At 44.7% G+C, this 19,859-nt stretch overlaps 1 protein-coding gene across 4 annotated transcripts in view; it reads left to right on the forward strand.

The window, feature by feature from the left end:
• The first annotated feature begins 209 nt into the window (after positions 1-209).
• LOC142050080 (calpastatin-like) overlaps positions 210-19,859 on the forward strand; it is a 29,058-nt gene continuing 9,408 nt past the window's right edge. The window contains exons 1-12 of one of the 4 annotated variants that reach the window (XM_075078409.1): positions 226-2,727; positions 7,744-7,794; positions 8,130-8,186; positions 8,433-8,549; positions 11,841-11,984; positions 12,488-12,589; positions 13,463-13,552; positions 14,468-14,566; positions 15,730-15,807; positions 16,736-16,783; positions 19,277-19,381; positions 19,679-19,780. In XM_075078409.1, the coding sequence (XP_074934510.1) occupies positions 7,780-7,794; positions 8,130-8,186; positions 8,433-8,549; positions 11,841-11,984; positions 12,488-12,589; positions 13,463-13,552; positions 14,468-14,566; positions 15,730-15,807; positions 16,736-16,783; positions 19,277-19,381; positions 19,679-19,780 (957 nt within the window). In that variant the 5' untranslated portion in view covers positions 226-2,727; positions 7,744-7,779. Of the gene's footprint in view, positions 2,728-7,743; positions 7,795-8,129; positions 8,187-8,432; positions 8,575-11,840; positions 11,985-12,487; positions 12,590-13,462; positions 13,553-14,467; positions 14,567-15,729; positions 15,808-16,735; positions 16,784-19,276; positions 19,382-19,678; positions 19,781-19,859 lie in introns of all 4 variants that reach the window. The other 3 variants (XM_075078412.1, XM_075078410.1, XM_075078411.1) reach the window with 3 other exon arrangements.

Here is a 19,859-nt window from a genome sequence, read left to right on the forward strand (position 1 = left end):
AGCTGCCTACCCAGGGTCTTCACTCCTCCCCACCCGCCCCTGCAGACACCCCACTGCCCTCACTCACCCTCGTAGATGACCTGGAGCTTCTCCTGGCACCCATCCCTCAGCTGCTGTCCAGCGATACCTAGGTACACATAGCCTGTCACAAATCCTACTGGCCTTCCCAGACCAGCAGCCTCGCTCCCCTCACCAGCCCCACAGGCCTGGCCATGAGCCCTCCTCGCCTCGGGCAAGGCTGAGCCCAATGCTCCCCTGAACGTGAAGCCCAACAAGGCTCTATCACGACTTTTGCTGGAGTTGCTGTCATAGAGGATGCAGTCACCTGGGAGAACAGGGCATTTGTCCTGCCACTAAGTGCCTGGACACCACCAGGGCCGACATCGAGGCTGGGAGCGCCTGCTCGGTGAGGGAGGCACGGGTGCTGGAGCACCTGCCCGTTGAGTGGGTGGCGTTCCTCACAGCTGGGCCACTCTGTGGGCTGGGCACAACTACGCTCTCAGCACCCAGTACTTTGCAAATCTCTCCCAGTCCTTCCGTGACTTTTTGTGGTGGTGCAGCCTCCCGGGCCACTCTGACTGAGATCACAGCATAAGCACTGGTGTGCTGTTACCTTCGTCACAGGTAGTGGGACTTGGGTGCCAGGCACCCTCTGGCTACACCTGGCAGATGAATTATTCCGCAAGCAGCTGGGTGAAGCCTCGTGATTGTTAGACTTGTCCTCATGGGGGACTTCAGTCTACCAAACAGACAAGACAGCGAAAAGAGTCTAGGAGGTTCCTGGAGTGCTGCTGGGGAGAACTTCCTGACACAGCTGGTGAGGGAGCCAACTGGGGAAGGCGCCCCGCTGGACCTGTTGTTTGCAAACAGAGAAGGGCTCGTGGGTGATGCGCTGGTTGGCGGCCATCTGGGGCGTAGCAATCATGCTTTTGAGGAGGGTGGCTTGGCATTCTCCATAGCTGCTGATAGCAGCCATGCACTGAACTGTTTTCCATCCCCAAACTACTCTTCGTCCTCCCTGAGCATTTAAACTCCTCACCTCTAGTTACTGTCATCCAGCTGGATGGGGTAGAAGGAAGAAGCAGCTGGTTTATTTGGAAGGTTTTCACTAATTTCTGCAGGTTGTAGTGGTGCTGCTGTGCTGGAACTTGGGAAGAAGTTATTCCATGTATTGTAAGAAAAAGGCTTGGTAAGAGTTTTCAGAAGGGGGGCGGGGGAGAAGGACTCAGATGAATGTGTTTTTATTAAATGGACAGGGACTAGGGTGACTAATACGAAGGTGTAGAACAGATACCTCCTTGTTAGTCATGCAGGAGAAATTCAGGTTAATTTCATGGAAAGAAAGAAAGAAAAGCAAGGGAAAAACTATTAAAGGGCAAATTAAGAAAAAATTGGTATTGCCTACAGATTGCTGCATGGTGGTAGTGGAAATATATAAAAGAGTCGCTTAAAAACTTTTACTGCCTGTCCTGCTGTAGGAGGGCCTATAAATTCCTGTGTGCATCTCCACCTGTACAAAAGTTCCCATCTAGTATGGAGTCAATCTATATGTCTATACACATATGGAAGCAGATAATATTTGCTTACATTTCTGTAGTGTGACAACTGCAAATTCTTTCTAGTAGATATATTTAGAGTAGCCAAAGCTCTTACCAAGGTATGCAGGATGCACAGGCGGGGAGAGCACACTGTCACTGCCATACCGTTACCTATTGACTTCTGTACAACTTCTGTCTTGTTGTTGAGAAATGCTTGTACTATGAAAAGTTCTGGAAATTAGAAACTTTTCCATCTGGAGGTAGGAAATCACCTAAGTATGGAATAGTAACATGGCTTCTGAGCTCAGTCAGTCAGTGCGTGTTTTCGTACAGCAAGTGGCACAGTAAACATGAAGAAAAAATCCAGAAGGTTGCTAACTTCTGCCGTTCATTTAAATGAAAACTGTGAATGTGTTGCTGTGATCAAGATGGCAAATACAGCGTTAAGCAGAGGAACATGAAGCAGGAATAGAGAGGTAGCATTGCATCTGTATAAAGTATTAATGAGACACTTAGAGATGAATTTCTGCGCTTGGAAGTTTGATACAGTCACAGCAGAATTAAAAGGTGCTGTTCTCAGATTAACATCACGGAAGCTAGGAAGACAGACCGTGTCATGTGCAGCTTTTCCAAAAGGGTTGCAGGATTTGTGGAAACACTTGTGTGTGTGTTACATACAGATTAATTATTCCTTTTTATCTCAGCATATTTGAGTTTGCTAATTTAGTGCTAAAACTTTTGTGTGCCAAACTGGTAAACCCCAGCGTACAATTCCTTTAATAAAAAGGAAAAGGAATGTGGAAGAATCCTGCACAGTAAGTATATATGCTTCAGTATGAGAGCAGGATCTGAGTCTTTTTGATACTTGATATGAAATTTGCTTTCAGTACACATCAGAGAAAAAAAATGTTGTGGGAAGATTTATGGGCATCATGCAGTCAAACTCCTACGTACGTGTATTGTAGAAATGCAGACAAGACAGGAGACCTAGAATGGTAGCTCTAATTCCCAGTAATAATGTATTCTTAAATTTTAGCTGGATATCTAGTGAAATCAGGTTGCTTATGCTTGCTTAATAGTAGTATGTGTAACAAAGGTGAAATTAATTAATTTACTTCTCTTCTCTCAGAAGCAGTCCCCCTCTGCAGATGCATCAAAACCAGAAATTACGAAGCCATCTGAAACAAAGGTATGAATTCCTGAGAAACTTAGGCTTGCAGTTAAGCACAAGTATATGAAGCAATGGAATTTCTTTTTCAATATTTTGATGCTGAGTAACTTTGCATTATTTCTTCTCTGCAGCTTACTTTCCTTTTCAAAAAATAGCTGAAAAATACCATACCGAGTACTCGGAGGATTTTATGACAGAGATGCTAATTTTAATTTTAGCTCAGTCACACTCTGTGACATGTATACAGCTCATGCCAGTGTTATTAGAGGCTTATTTACCTAAGGGTAGTTTTTCAGAAATTCAAGGAATTCAGGACAAGTTTCACCTTTTAGTGTACGTGCAGTTGTGCCTTCTCATTAATCTCATATCTTTGCCTGCCTGACGAGCTTCCTTGCCTTTGTCTTTTATGCTTGTTCTGTCTTATGAGTAGAACTTCTTCAGTGTCAAAGCTGTGTCATCAATCATGTACTTGTTAGAAGTCATAATCCTCCCTTACGCCTCTGCTGCCTAACACACTTCACAGATATTATTTAAACAAATGATTAGTGATTCCCCTGTTCCTTCCTTTTCCATAATTGTAACAGTGAAACCAAAACACTTCTGAATATCAAAGTAGACCAGCAGGGCCTTGTGCAGTGGTAAAACTTAGGACTGTCTGCACCTTTTGTAGATAGGAACAAAGGAAGGCTTACAGCAGTGAGGTGGGAAGAGGCCCCTGGAAATCGTCTGGTCCTGCCCTCCAGCCCAGGCAGAGCCAGCTCTGCAGATAAATCAGACTGTTCAAGGTCTTGCCAGACAAGCTTTGAATACCTGCAAGTGCAGATTGCACAGCATCTCTGGGTAGCCCGTTCTGATGTTTGGTCACCTTCATTACGGTGATCTTTTTCCTTTGATCAGGCGGCAAGTTCCGTTGCAGCGACTTGGATCTGCCGCCTCGTGTCATTTTAGCATGGACCTCTGAGGAGAGCCTAGCTGCATCTTGAAGTTAGCCACTACATTCCCCTCACCCTTTTAAAACCCTTTTCCTCCACGTGCACATGTAAGACTCAGGCTGGGAGCAGTGAGCTGGACGACAATTAAACCATTTCCATTTGTGTGTGCTCGTTGTTACTCGTAAATGAAGGAATCTGCAAGTTTCCAGTTTCATCTTCCTCTTATGTTTGTGAGCAAACTCCTTTGTATCGTGTTCATTACTGATGCTGTTCTCCATACGGCTTAAGCCAGCCAGCGATCTGAGAATAGTTATGGTCTTTCCCGGCTTGAAATTTGAAAGAACTGTAGAAGAATGTGGTAGATTTCTAGTCAGATCTTTAAAACTGGTGTTTGCAAGGTAAGACAAAGATCGAGTAGCAGAGGCATACTGTGCTTCAGCGCTGTGAGACTGGTAAACACAAATTCCTTTGAAACTGATAGAGTTAGAACTGTTGTGACTAAAACTGGTTGCTTTGGGGGAGTCAGGAAGGCTTCAAGACAAGAAGCTCCTAAACAAATTTACGATGACAACATTTGACCTTAGAAAAGCAGAGGTACAGAACCATAAAGATAAGGAACTGCAGAGCAAACACCAAACCAGAACAGACTATTCCTCAAGGACAGTATGTACACGATCTCAGAACCGAGACTGCATGAAAGCAAAAGTTAACTAGCAGACACAGTGAGGAAGGGTATATCCTTCATCCAGAGACCCCTGACAACCACCCGGAGACACCAACTGGCATGGGCAAAGGACATCTGCCTATGATAATGAGTTATCAGAAAACGAATGAATCTGTATATCTTTTCTTGGGGAGGGGGAACTAGCAAATGTGCATGTAAAGCTTGTATAAGTTATGCATCTAACCCTGTGCTGGGTTAGATGCACCTTAGGAGGAGTGATCCCCTGTGGGTCCAGCACTGCAGAACAGAATACCTGCTTAATAGTCGTTCAGCCTATTGAGTCCTGATTTCGGCTTTTCACGGCATCAAAACAGTGTCCTGCATTTGCATGTGGAAGACAATTAATGGTTTCTTTTAATGTCTGTTGCATTCTTAATGCCTCCCTCCTGCTGGATTAAGCAAGTCATCTGCATTTTGACAGCAGAGTTCATCAAAAAGAATTAGGGTTGCTGAGTCCTTTCATTTCTGAATTTCTTAGAGATTAACAACTCTTTCCAAACTGCCTGCTACAATCACGTTTCATTTGTCTTTCTTAGAGCCGCTCTAGTGTGCAACTACCCTTACACGTGCCCTGGACCCCTCTGTAGCTTTCAGTTCTGTGTGTGAATCCTTTGTCTCAAAGGACCCTCAGTATTATGCCCCTCTTCTGAGAAAGCTGTGAGTTACTGCAGCAGAGGAAGGAATGTGGAATTGTTGTTGTGCAGGCGAAGCCTCATCGCTTAGGTGGAGGGGTTGGAGGAGCCGGGTGGAGCTGGCACCCTGTGGCTTTTGCTGGAGGAATGGAGGAATCAGGGTGCCGCCACTGCCACCGGCAAAAACACACCCCGGTCAGCTCTCTTCCTTTTGCACGGCTTTGTGCAACTGCACTGGGAACTAGGGAACCAGTAAAAAATGTCATTTTTCCTTTCCAGGCTATTTTTCAGTTTCCCGAGTCAGTTTAAAATGCGGCCTCTCAGATTCAGCACAGTGCAGGTGGCAGCAGGCAGTGGAAGGGGAGGTGGAGCATCTTCTTCTCCATAGGAGTTCAGTGTACGCTGTACACTGATGCTCTGGCTTCAGGCTGTGACCGCTCTCGGCTGGCTCTGTTTAAAGGATGACTGAATAGTTGCCTTTGAATGTATAGCCTCGAACTAAAATTGTTGGTTTGTCTCGCCTGGTAACAGTATTTTTTGAATTGGATTTGGACTTTGTTATTGCTAAAAGCGTCTCCAAATAGGTGTGTCTGTGTGTGTGAGCACGTTTGTTCATGATCATGTGTTTTAATGTGGCCGTAGCAGCTTCATGTGCGTCTAAGTCTTGAATCAAAGAACTGCCCCTAGGAGTCCAAATATTCTTCGCATTGTCATAGATAAATTTATAGGATGAGCAATTATGCACATTTTAAAAGATACACAGGGAAAATGACTAATGCACACCCTACACAAGAGATACGTGAAGTGATCAGTAAAACAGTGTTTACAACATTGAAACGAAAGACACGCGGTTGCTAATATCTGTTTTGGCAGGCTGAGAATTTGAACTTATGTTCCGTACAGTTCGTGGCAGGTGTTGACGGAAATGCAGGTAAAGATATTTTATTGTCCTGCAAAAAAGGTCTGTTTCCTTTTCTTCTGAAAAGCACGTAAGGAAAACCTGAATTTGTGCTCTAACAGCAGGTTACTTATAGTCCTCAGCAGGCAGCAGTCCCACAGCAGGGAAAGTCCAACTCTGTTTCTTGAACCTCATGCTGCACTTCTGTTACGTTTCTTTGCAGCCTTGCTGCCGAAGGACATCTCGTGTCTGACTGACTCTTTGCTTTAGATGTTGCGTAAAAACGTCCAACCTTCTTAGCGTAAAAACTGAAAATTTAGGACTACCTTTTCCACATAGTCTCATTTAGTGTACAGGTACACAAATGGGTTTTGATTTGAGTTAACCATACGGTCGTCATGTAATGAGGATGTACAAGTGGGAGCCTATAAAGTGTGGCTGCACCTGCCACGTACTGTGTTTTAATCAGGTTGGGTGTCAAGAGAAAATCCAAAGAGGGGAATCTGAGAGGCTAAGTGATTTCTAATTTTTACCCCACTTTGGAGTTTGGGAAATTTTTGTCGTCCCTTTCAATATTTTACCTGGTGTGACTTACCTGTGCGCGGTGTTGAGTTCTTTACTGTGGTCTGCAGCTCCGCCAAGCTTATGCCCGGGCATCTAGGTTTTTATAGATGTTCAGGGTTTCCCAACCAAGCATCTGTGGTTCAGTGTGTGTGTGAATACTTGCATACCAAATGGTAAACAAATTCAGCAAATTTCTCTATGCGGCCGGCTAGAAAACAGAAACTGCGTGTATCTAAATGGTCGTTAACATTTGGCAGCTGAAATCAAACTACTAAAAGCAATGAAAACATTTAAATCACCGCCTAACAGATTTCTCTTTTGGTTGTTCGCTGACTTTTAATAGGCTACTGGGGAAAAAAACTGTTATTTATCTCGTAGTAACTTTAAAGACGCTCAGTGTATTAATAGGGTAGAGGGGCTGAGGAAGGCTTCTGTCTGTGGCCCCCTATTTCCCAGGTGGGGTTCAAAACTTCTCTGCTGCAGGTGGACAAGGTGCAACGAGGCACGATACTGGTGTCCCCCGGCAGCTCCAGGGGAAGCGTCGGGGTGCCAGCCCCAACGGGGAGGGCGCCCCGGTCTCAGGGTCTGCATCTCCCGCTGCGCTGCGTCCCCTGCTCACCCAGTGCTGTTCCTGGCAGATCAGATCACGCTCCCCTGGCTGCTCTGTGTGCTCCCCTGGCCATTCGGTGGCCCAGGCTTCTGAGGCTCATGCAGTGGGCAGCAGCCTTCTCTTTGGCATCTCTGTGTGACCTGCCAGTAGCCACATTGGCTCTTTTTGTCTTAATGGTAGCACAGCTGAAGTAGCAAGAGCAAGTAAAAATAGCACAGAAAATATGGGGAGGAGGCTGGCATTTTCATTTTGTCTTTCTTCTTACCAGATAATAGCTGTTCTTTAATTTTTCAGTGTTTGTTCTTACGGGTTTCTACTAGTAGCAGTTCACTGCTTACTGTACTTTGACTTGAGGTGAATCACGGGAATCAATTTTGTGGCACGGCTGCAGAAAATTTGCAGGTGTAAATCAAACTGTTCCTTACATTTTGCTTAGTATCTTCTTCCCCTCCCTTTTCGATCCTTCGTATGAGGAGTGTGCGCGCACACGTGAGTGCTCTTAGATGGCTGGAGGGGAGGTCTGTGCCAGGGTGTTGTAAGCTGCAAGATCAAAGCACTCTATACTAGTTACACAGCATGTGTGCTCAAGAGTATGAACCTGTCTGATATTCTCTGTATAAGCCGACCCCTTAGAAATAGCCAAGCATATTAATCTCTGTCTGAATATATTTCAGTCCGCACCAACCACCAAAGCAGAGTCTGGAAAAAACATGCAGTCAACCAAGGTAAATACTTCCTTTCCAGCTTTGGCAAGTTGTCGTACTTTGGTCTTTGACTAACTTTGAAAAAAGAGGCTAAGCTCTTTGCTGCTACTGTGCCACAGGAAACTGCTGTGTGATTAGGAACATACCTGTGTGCAAGAGAGCTGGGAGCTGACAGGTGTGGAAACGCAGTGTTGGGGGGAACAGTCAGGATCCATTATTGCCTCACAGCAGCTTAGGCCATGTTCCGATGGCCGCCTTTTAATCTGTCGTGTGCTTAGTTGAACCAGTGTAGGCCGTGTTCCATGGCTTTGAATGGCAGGAAGAGTAAATGGTCTCAGTTTTTTATTTTATGACAGCCAACAGAGTCTCAAAATAAAGAGCTGCCTGAAGAGAGGCAAAAGGAACCCAGTGGTGTAAGGTGCATAATTTTTCTCTCTTTTGAATGAGGGCTTCTTGTGGTATTTTTCTTTCTCTTTCCTGTCTCGCTTTTCTGTCCCTCTTTCACCTTTTCGCTCGCTCCTTCGCCCTTGCTCTCTTGCTCGCTCTTTCTTTCTCTTGATCTTTCTTTCAAAAAAAAAAAATAGACAAACAAACAAAGAAAACCAAAGCCAGCCCCTAGGTATTTCTGTATCTAATGATAATAGTCTGTCTCTGCACAGGCAAAAAGCCAAACCTCACCTTCTGTGACAGCAACCTCTAAACCAAATCATGCAGGAGAATTAACTACAGCTGAAGCTCACCAGCCTCCGCAAGCAACCTCCAGAGAAACAGCAAAGGTATAGCAGAAGTAGCCATCCAATTGTTATTTTTTCTGTAAATGCAGGGGTTAGAAATCCACGTCAAGGGGGATTCTTGTGCTGAATGTTGTGAGACTGAGCTTCCAAAAACCACAATGTAGAAAAGCTCAAATGCTGTCTTTCGTTTCAAAGCATGTATGACAAACCTCCTTGTCCTGCTCTAAAATCTGGGACTTAGAAACTTCACTCTTCACCCACTAATTAAGTTAAACAACAGCCTGAATGTGCCACTTCCAGCTAACCCATGACAGCATTAACGGATAAGCATTAGCTGCAGATAGAGCTGCCCGGCCCCGTGGTCTTGGTAGTTTGTGCTGGCGGTTGGTGATCCCGATGTGCATCTACCTTTTGTTGTCCTCTTTGTACGTCTGTTTGCATTGTCCAACGCCCTCTGGGTGTCAGCCAAGCAAGCGACACTAAGGTGGTCGGAACTGTAGGCCTGTTCCCGTGTGTTCCGTGTTTGGGGCTCCTCTGTCACTCATGCAAGCTTTTTGCGAGCGACTTGCAGCTACGTGGGTGTACCTGGTTCGTTCTTTGTCGGTCTCTTCCCTTGCACCTTCGCCGCTGAAGGTGAACAGAAGGGTCGGTCTGGCCGGTCAAGCAAACACTTTGTTTATATGAGCATTTCCATCATGGAACCCCTTCACCTGTGGACTTTTAGGCATGTTGGTAGTAGCAGTGTTGGCTCCAAATGCAGCAGGTCAGCAGGTGATCCGTTGGCAGTAGGGCAGCCTGTAGACCCTGACCGCAAGACTCTGAAAAACACTAGGAAGAGAAAGGTTGGGGGAAAAGTTGGGGAGGGGTCATTTTGGAGGGGCAAGTGGAGAAAGAGCTGGAGCAAGTGGGCAGTAGAGTCAGGATGCAGATCTTTTGGTCTTCTGGTCTGCTTGAGTCTGGGTGATGAGGCGGGAGTAACATGAAGGACTCCTGCAGCTCTTCTACAACCCACTTTTTTTTGCAGTAAATGGGAACGTTAGTCATGCAGAAGTCTGCATGTTGTGTTGGTGTTGCTCCTGCACCTAACTCCCTGAAGCAGTGTTCCCCCTACCTGTTTGAGCAGCATTTGCTGCTGGTGTTAATGGTGTATGGGGAACTATTGCATGTGCATTAAAGCTTTCCAGAGAGACTTGGAAGGGGCCTCATAGTCCTTCTGCACTGCAGACTTCTGTTACTGGCAAAGCAAAAGAAAGAGGCAGAGTACTTAAAATTGCATCCTTTCTTTGTCGCAGCAAAATCATGCTGGAAACAGAGTGTGCCTCTGTCGTGGTTTTATCTGAGATAGAGTTAATTTTCTTCACTGTAGCTGGCCTAGTGCTGTGTTTTGGACCTAGTATGAAAATAATGTTGATAACACACTGATGTTTTAGTTGTTGTTGGTAGTGTTTATACTAGCCAAGGACTTTTTTAGCTTCCCATGCTCTGCCAGGTGCACAAGAAGCCAGGAGGGGAGGAGGCACAGCTAAAAGAGCGAATTCAAACTGGCCAAAGGGATATTCCGTATCATGTGACATCATGCCCAGTATGTTACTGGGGAGAGGTGGCTGGGGGAGGGCAGGCAGCAGTCGTGGCTTGGGGACCGGCAGCATCGGTCAGCGAGTGGTGAGCGGCTGTATCGTCTGAGGTTTGGAATTTTGTTTTTCCTCTGCCTGGGGGTTCATATCTCTCTCTCCCTCGTTATTTCTCTTTCATTATATTACTATTATTGCTGTTATTGTAATTACTGTTTTCTTGTAATTATCCAAATGTTCTTATCTCAGCCTGCGAGTTTTCTTACTTTGGCCCTTCCGATTCTCTCCCCCATCCCACAGGGGTGGGGGCGGTTAGCGAGCAGCTGCATGGTGCTTAGTTGCTGCCTGGGGCTGAACCACGAAAGTCTCCGTAGTACTGCAGGTAGATGGTAGCTCACTCTGCCGAGGCATCTGAATGCTGTGCAGCTGTGTTAGCCAGTTGCTGAGTCAAAAAAAATATGTGCAGCCTCAGAGTGGATGTTTTAGGCTGGACTCAGTATCATGCAAGCTGCAGGTACTCAACTTCCAGACCAGGCAGCCAGTAGGTAGAAACAGCTTATCTTTTTTATTCAAAGTATAGATGAAAAGGGACAGTAGATGTGCATGTGTCATGGTTTAACGCCAGCGAGCCACCAAACCCCACGCAGCCACTCGCTCGCTCCCCCACTGGTGGAGTGGGGGAGGGAATCAGAATGGTGAAAGTGAGAAAGCTCGTGGGTTGAGATAAGGACAGTTGTGCTGGTTTTGGCTAGGATGGAGTGAATTCTCTCCACTGTAGCTGGTAAAGTGCCGGTGGCACACTGATGCTGTAGTTGCTGTTAAGTAGCAGCTCAGCGTCCCTAAGTAGCGCCTCTAGTAGTCGGGCACCTTTCCAGCTTCCCGTGCTCTGCCAGGTGGGCTGGAGGCTGGGAGCCCAGACTGCTGACCCCAACTGGCCAAAGAGATGTTAATTCCGTACCCTGTGACACCATGACCAGTACAAAACGGGGGCAGTTGGGCGCGGAGGGGTGCTTGTGGCTCGGGGGCTGGCGGCGGTGGGTTGGGAGGGGGTGAGCGGCTGCGTCACGAGCTGCCTGATTTGGTTGTTCATTCCGCCCTCCCCGGCCCGGGTTTCACCTCTCTCATTATTCTCCTTCTCACTGCATTATTGTTGTCATTGTTAGTGTTTTATTTTAAGTATTAAACTGGTCTTATATCAACCCACAAGCGTTACCCTTCTGATTCTCTCCCCCGTCCCGCCGGTGGGGGAGTGAGCAAGCAGCTGTGTGAGGCTGAGTTGCCAGCTAAACCACACAGTTTAATTGGGAAGCACACACAGGCGAAGCAAAACAGGGAGTTCACTGACTCCTTTCCACGGGCAGGCGGGTGTTCAGGCATCTCCAGGAAGGCAGGGCTCCATCACGCCTATTGGTGACTTGGGAAGACAAACACCATCACTCCCAACATCCCCCTTTCCTCCTCCTTCCCCCACCTTCACCCCCCATCCCGTCGCTGGTGGCGTGGGGTGAGGAGACGAAAAGGCCTTGGCTCTGTGCAAGCCCTGCTCAGCAGGGACAGAAACATCCTTGGGTTATCAGTGCTGTTCCCAACACAAATGCACAATGCAGCTCCACGCTAGATATGGTGAAGGAAATTAACACTGCCCCAGCAAAAACCAGCACAGCATGCCAGAGCAGAACACCTCTGTTTCACTTTGTCTCCAGAATCTCTAACATTGGGTGTCTAATAAAGCCATCTCTTAATTGTTCTCTTATTCCTCCAGGCTAAGCCTGAGAAGATGTCCACAGCGGGCGCAGGCGCAGCGGGCACAAGCGCAGCGGGTGCAGGGGATGCAGGCGCAGGGGATGCAGGTGCAGGTGCATCTGGTACAAGTGTGGTTACTGCAGCTGATCAGTCAAGCACTGAGGTTGGTAAACAGTCCCAGCAAATGGTTCCCTTGTAAAAATGTCTCCAGAGAGTATTTCTCTCTCTAAAACGCTTCAGTTTCAGAAAAAAATGAAGTGGTAACTGCTGAAGTCTTGCTAAGTAGTAGTTACGTGTGGTGGTGAAGGACTATCTGAAAGAGTAGGTACTAAACTAGTGGTGTGTCATTTGTGTTGTGTCAAACAGGACTTATTTAGAATCACTTTTGCCACAACTAACATGAAATTCACTAATCTTCATCTTCAGTTATGTTTGCCCATGTATGCATGGGTATCAGCTGATAGATAAAGGGAAACGATCTTGTTACTGACATTGATGAACAAGTTTAAGGACGGTTCTCTCTGAAAAATTTGGCAAGTGCAGGGCCTACAGAAAGAAAGCTTTTGCTTTGGTTTTCAGGAGTTTCCTACAGATTCACCAAATGATTCAGACTTTTTTTTCTTTGTACAGCATGATAACTTCTGTAATGGTCTGCTTATTTTCTAGCCTGATATGGACGACCTGGCAATAGATAGCCTCATAGACACCTTAGGTGGACCTGAAGATGATTTGCTTACTGATCCTGCTTACAGTTATCTGGATGTTATGGTATTTTACATTTTTTAAATTTTTTTTTTTTAGAAGATTGGTCTCTAAAATGTGTCTGTAGTTTCTCACTACTACATTGATCCAGTATTTGTCACTTTGATCTGTTAGGAGGTAAAACAGAATTTGCACAGTTGCATTTTAGTCTTGTTGTCAGTAATACAGAAATGATACCATCCCGTGTGTGTTGCAGCAGAGGACAGTAAGGTGTCGACAAACAAAGTTAGTTGTGTTTTGAGCTGACTGCCGGGCCGGGTCTCCACTGGATTCAGAAAAGCCAGCGATCGAGACTTGTTTTTTTATATATTGGGAGGTGAAAGTAACCCAATTATCATTGGATTCCTAGGAAATAGAGATGTTGCTTGTCTTCCAAAAATCCCAGGATGTGGGAGAGGGCTGTGGGGTGCCAGGTGACATAGATGTGTATAAAACTAAATAGAATTTGGCACAGATGTGTTTAATAAAGAAGTAGGAATTTTCAGGAGACTGACTGAAGCCGAAGTCAGTCAAATAAATGCTCAATGCGATGTCTGGCGTAATAATAACAAACAGAAGAAATAGTAGCTGGGCATGCAGGAGTCTCTTGTGATGTCTTTAGCAAAGATTACTTGAATTTCTGTACTTGGCAAAAGAGTTCTCTAAGGCAGCCTAATCTTACTGTTTAGAAATTTAGAAATTTAACATAAAAATAAAAGGTTCCCTAGAAAATGAATCAACAGCGAGGAGAAATACCTTTGATTCTTCTGTGACAGCAGCATGTGCTTATGAGGTCATTGTGTGAGTCGGCATGGGGCACAGTCGGACTTTAAACCGTGCTTGACAGCGTTGGTAGTTGCACTTTACTGATCATAACCTAGTTTGCATTTTCTTGCTCAGAATCCCATGACAGATGCTGAGCTTGCAGAGGCCCTGTATTCTGTCTTTAGCTGCAGTGCTGCTCCTGCTGAAGAAAGGAGTCTGCCAGAGGTATTGGTATTTTTCTTGCCATCGCATGCCTTTATTGCAATGAAGTAATGCCATCATTATCTTAATATTTTGCTTTAAAACGATCTTGATGATTTTCCCCTTCCTTTTATTTTTACAAATTTGCCTGTAATTCTGTATCTCGTTTTGCCCTTACGTAAATGAAACCAAAGGAAGGAGAAATCGTGCGAGCACAAGCAGCGAGTTCAGTCAAGACCTCCATGCCTCCTAAGGAGAAGAAAACAAAATGAAAAGAAGTATACTTAGTCATTCTTTGACTAGCTAACTTGTAATTAAACTTTAAAGCACGTGTCGTATTTTACGTGTGCCTGATTCTGTAAAGATGCTCATCGTCTGCATCTTCATTTGTAAATCGTCTTTATCACAGGAAGTGTAGGAATTACAAGAACTGCCGTTGCTCAGACTCTTACTGTCCCTCAAAGATCCAGCCTTAATGGGTCAGATGATTTTTCCTTCTGGATTCTCCTGCAGAGTAACTGTAGTTATTCTGAGTAGCAGGTGTTTGCTAAGCTGTGTGAGGTGTGTTTAAAGCTTGGCTGTGATGTCATTTTCTCATGCTTTACAAGCCTTTCTTTTTTCTTCTGTGGAGAGCAAGTGTGACCTTACGCTTTCTGGGTTTGCCATTTCAGAGCATATGGCAATTGTGCTTTTTTTCCTTGCCTTTTTCTTCCCCCCCTCCTTACGAGGAGATGGGCCTTGATTAGACCGTGCTAATTGTATCACGTAATTTGCTGTATCCTGCAACGTGATGTTAAGGAAATCGGGTAAAGCCGACCAGAAGCGACCGCTCTGGTGCCAGCTGTTTCCTTCACATACACAGCATAAAAGACATGTAAGGTAAAACCTCCATCAACCTAAAGAAATAATGAAATGATTTACATATTTTCTTAAATACAGGAGGTAGGAGATGGTGCGGTGCAAGCTTTCCTTGATACTCTTGGTGGACCTGAACCTGAACTTGAAGAATATCTTAGCCCTGTTGTAGAGGTGTCAGAGGTATAACCTTACTCCTTTTTACAGCAGCTTTCAGACTCCTCCATGATATCCCGGGTCCTCTTTGTTAGATTCTGTACAAATGTGTAAAATAATAACAAAGCAGCTTCTGTATGAAAGGCCTAAGGAATGTCTGAGTCTTACGTGATTAAGAAAATTAAGAAATGAAGAAATGCTGAGTGGATACAGGTGGAATAGAATATAGCAAAGTGGTCTGCCAAATGGTAAGCATTTCATTTGGCTATACAAGCACACATACGTACACCTGTCCCTGTGTTAGCTATAGTTGCTGTTTTTCCCCCAGGCACTGGGTACAGTTTATAGCAAGCTCTTGCTTTGCATGTATTTGCCATTCCATTTCTTCAATTAACTTTTGGGGGTTTTAGTGCACGTAGTCCTTTTTCTATCCGACCCTGTTATTTTTCTGATTTGGGTCTTGCCTTTCGCTGTGTCTTCTATGACTTCCGTTTTCCTTCAGCAGTTAGATCTTAGCAGCGGCCTTGTGTTTGCATGTTAACTTGGACTTTTTAGTTTACTTTTGCAAACTCTGCCTATAACCCTCCTAATATCAGTTATTTTCCCCACCTTCCCTTACAGCTCAGAGCAAACAAAGGACAGGGAAGTGGCAGAAATCGTTCGTTGCCGAGAGAAGATGTTGGAGCTCAGTTTTGACAAAAAAGCATGTGTTGTACTGCAGATGCAGTCAGCCTGGGCCTTCAGATAACTTAGTGAATGCACTGCTTTATGAAGGAGGTCCAGAGGATTAAAAGCTGTGTTTCTGTAGGATGGTGGAAAAAGATACAAAATGATGGCTTGTGTAGTTGCAGTGATGAAATCCAAGGAAACCTGTGGATTTTCTACACCCCAAAAATTCTAAAAGTTATGGCTCTGGATAGTGCCCGAATTTTTTTAGAATTTAAGATAAAAAGGCCATATTCACATATGGCATTGATTCTGAAGCCATGGTGATTTTACCACAGCAATTTGATAGCAATGACTTGAGGAATTTTAATACCTTTATATATGAAATAATTTTATCTGATGCTAGTACTTTGTCAAACAGTAGGCTGAAGACTCTTTGAGTGTCCTTTGAGTTTTTATTTTAATTTCCCTAAGTGATTTTTTTGTTTGTTTTGTTTCTTCCATTTTTTTTCTGTGTTTTTAAGGCAAGAGCTGAAGAAGGAGAAAAGGCTGGAGAACGTAATGACACGGTACCTCCAGAATACAGCCTGTTACTGGAGTTGGTAAGTTTTTGGTATCTCCATTGCTTTGTAGATAGGGCACTGCATCTGACACTTTCTTTTGTCACAGAGAGGGAAAGGATGTCTGGAAAACAAGCAGAAGTGGTTATTTAACCAATGGCTTTCTCCGGTTGGTGATTTCTGTATCTCAGGTTTCCTGCCCTCCTTTTGTGGGCATGACTGGGTTTTCTAGGCACTCTGAGCAAAGATCGGATCTTCCAAAGTCACACTTTTCTTCTCCAAGAGTGGTGTTACTTGCTTCTGATCCTAAACCTCGGTGTTGTAAAATCCATCCCTTTACAGAAGTGCTCTTGGGTATGACGTTGTAATGTAACCTTGAAACGCTGTTGTAAGTGGTGTGAAAATCGCACCCGATTTTTCAGCTCGTCACTTCAAGTGACGGAGGATAAAGTTCAGAATTGACAGTCTTTGCGGTGGTTATTAGTATAACTGATGCTAACAAGGTTGCTCTATAAACTGGCCTTGCTGGAGCCTGATGTTAACGTTCTGATTTGAAAGGAGGAGTTTTATCGCTCGTTTTAGAGATCGCAGGGCTGCCTGACTTACAGACCCTGGATTTAACCCCGCGTTCGTTCAAGTGTAAAAGTTTGGGGGTTGCGCTCAGAGCTTGTTCTACTACTGGATGAATTCCTGCTGTTTAACTATGGAATTAATTCCTGCTGCATGGTGCCGATAGGGATGAACACTTTCTGGTCTCTTGGCCCATTTGTATTGGGTAGACATCACATTTGCCTTTTTTATCCACTTACCTCGCCATGTAAGAATTCCCTGTTTGGGGGAATTCCTGTTACTGTGTCCCTGATTTCATCTTGGGTGTATTATTTATTTTGTATCATTTCGCTGGTGATTATGGAGTATGGCACCTCTTATAACAATGGCAAGATGTTAATAATGCTTACTTTACCTTTAGGATACAGATGGAATGCCAATGCTGCCAGAGCCTGAAGAAATACCTAAGGTTAGAAAGCTGACGGTATTGTAGGGGTGTGGATAGGTACCCTGTTTTCTCCCTGTCTCTCATCACTTCTCCCTGCGTCATTATGTAAGTATCTTGGTCTGCTTGAGGGTTCACTTCCTTGCACAAAACCTGCTGATCTGAAGTGTCAAGTGAACGCTGGCTTTACTGAAATTCACTGGCGGTGAATGAAGGGCTCACGGTAAGAAAAACATTTAGAGATTACAAAGATAAGAGAGAGATACAAAAATGACTGCTGGCACGAAGAAAAGCCGTATGGGGAGTTACTGTCAGGTATTCTGTAGAAGTCTGTTGGAGCCGTTGAAGGACAGAGAGAGGCGAGGCAGGAAAAATCTGTTTTCTTGACAGTTTTGTCTCATTAGTCACCAAATATAAAGGAACACAAGTGGAGAGAAGGAGAAGGCTGCTGTGAGCATTCTCCTAATCACAAAGAACAACTTGGACTTTGCAGAAAGTATCTGTCGTGGCCTAGAAAGTATGAGATAGATTGGAAAGATTTAAAGAGAAGGTTACAAAGGTTTGCTGAAAACGCACGGGAGGAAAGCAAAAATTAGGACAAGCAAAGGAACCGTGCACTGAAAAAACAGAGGGCCTCACTTTGGAAATACTGTGAGTTGAGGAGTGCTGCCAAACCTGGGAAAGTCCACGTAACCTCCATTCTTCTGAAATGAGCGTGAAGGTCAGGACCAGTCTGAGCAAGAATGGCACTGGGCCTTTTGCAGCAGCAATGTGAAGTCATTTGTATTCTTCAAGCCTGAAACTCGGAGGATTGCAAAGGCATTGATGAAAAGACTTTACATCTCTAAATTTTCCTGTCAGTTCTTAGACACGCAGTTGTGAGTGGGTGAGGTATGAGAGCTGCACAGAAGGAACACCTGACATGTATGCCATAAGGCAAAAAGAGCAGCTATGCTCTGAGGGAACCAGGCGCCGATGTCAGGAGACAAGCCTTCCTGTTCCACAGGGAGTACAAAAGAGGTGGCACACACGAGAAAAGGAAAAGCTCCGGGAGAGGAACGTGGCGTGTGTTAAGGGAGGTCGACTCCTAATTTGACTGAAGTCCAGTACAAAGCCGAAGAGAAGATGAGCTCAGAATCATGGGGTCTTCTGCCAAAAGGATGAAGTGGTTAGTAGAAGAACGAGTATTCCTCTGCTCTTCCACCCCTATCAGTCAGAGGCACAAATACAATTGAATGCTGGTTCTGTAAGTGCATCACAGGGGTATCGAAGCGATACGTTGCCGTATTTTTGTCAGCACTAATTATAACTTGAAGAAGGCGGTTTTGAGCAGGATGGGTTCGCCAGTATTCCTGTGGTATCATCAGTAATTTAGATCTGTGAAACCAAAACCAGCAAAACAAAAAAGTTACGTCAATACCCGAAAAACCTTCAGTCACTTACAGTTGCCCCTTGATTCCTGGTGAACGCAAAGTTCGTCCTCCTTCATGATTTCAAAGAGGGCTCCATTATGCATACCCTTAAGCCCAGGCATTACTTTTAAGTACCTGGCAGTACTTCTGTGAAAAAGTTATTGCCTGAATGCTTTTTGATTTAGTGGAGGAATTCGGTCTTTACGAAAAGTACGGCCTTCTGTGATGAGACCTGTTATAAAGACTTCGGGGCAGGGGTCAAGAAAGGGAGGGAAGCGGGAGGGAAAATAGGAGACCTCCTACCTGAGAGATGTCACTTTTCTTATTTTTATGAATTTGACCAAATGAGCCCTAACCAATTAAGCTCCACGTAGCAAGTGAATGGCAGTCACTGCTAGCAAAGATTTAAACATTTAGGCGTAAGCAGTAGTTTGAAGGATGCCAGGTACATTAGTAATAGATCGCGGCAGTCTATAGATCACATGGTACTAGGTCACACAGTATCAACAGACTGTAATGGATCATAGAGTAGGGAGCTAAAAGGGCACTTTATTCACTTCTCCCTAAAACATGCACAGTCTAAAACACAGAGGGTCAGCAGTCGGTGCACAAGCTAAGAGAACTCTGTGCTGATACTGCCTCTGAGGGAATGCTGCTTCTGCTGGAAAAAAAGAAAACAAAATTCAAACGGGAGAATCATAATCTAATGGTGCTGCTTTCTACTACCTAAGTGTAATTTATACTTGAAGTATTATAACACGATGATGCTGTTATAGTAAATACTATCTAGTAATAATTAGCATTGTTTTTCTAGGTAAGAGGTTGCGTTTTCCTTTCCAAGTAGCCCTGGAAACAGCATGGAATATAACATTCTCGACATTATATTGACCTTTGGTAACAAAGCAACTGACTCATTCTGAACAGTGGTTTTCTTAACTTTATGCACTGCAAAATTCATGCTGGTTTGTTGCACGTAAATGGGAAAGGTTATTTCGGAGTAGGCTACAAAAGTTTTCCTGCTTCTGGCTAGCTGAAATATGGTTCTTGAAAAAATAAATTGAAAACAGGCAGTGACTCACCTGTACCACATGTATCTTTTTTGCAGCCTTTGAGTGATTACGATCTTGTTGATGACTTTTCAAAACACTTTGCCTGCGCTGCACAGCCTGCAGTACAATACACACCATCGACGCCCAGCAGCACATCCCAAGTATGCCTTTCTAGTTCATTGAAGATGCTGATACTGCTAGTTTTGCTAACATGACATAATGCTACTCTTCTTTCAAGAAATGTATTTTCTTCTGTTTCTGTTCCCCCCCACCCCGTTGCTTTCAGTGGAACGTGCAGTATTGGCACTTAGTCCTTAACTGAGGGGCTTCTACCTTTCAAGGTAGATCTTTCTTTCTTGTTTTGTACTGTATTAAAAAAACCCAAAAAGCCACTTAACAGGTAGATTTTGGGCTTCTGAGCATACCCAGTAAAACACACCGTAATTGCTCTGTTTCAGAAACCTTCAGATCCTGTGTCTGCAAAAACTGCTGAGGCTGTAGTAGTCCCTCGTGCCACAGCTTGCACTGTGCAGTCTTCAGCTCCATCAGCTGTGTCTTCAGTGAGTAGTCTTACCTGGAACTAAAGCACAACGCAGTGCTGCCTTTGTGCAGTGGTGCCGCGTACTGTCACGGGGGTTA

The sequence above is a fragment of the Phalacrocorax aristotelis genome, chromosome Z, assembly GCF_949628215.1.
Source record: "Phalacrocorax aristotelis chromosome Z, bGulAri2.1, whole genome shotgun sequence".
Taxonomy (NCBI): domain Eukaryota; kingdom Metazoa; phylum Chordata; class Aves; order Suliformes; family Phalacrocoracidae; genus Phalacrocorax; species Phalacrocorax aristotelis.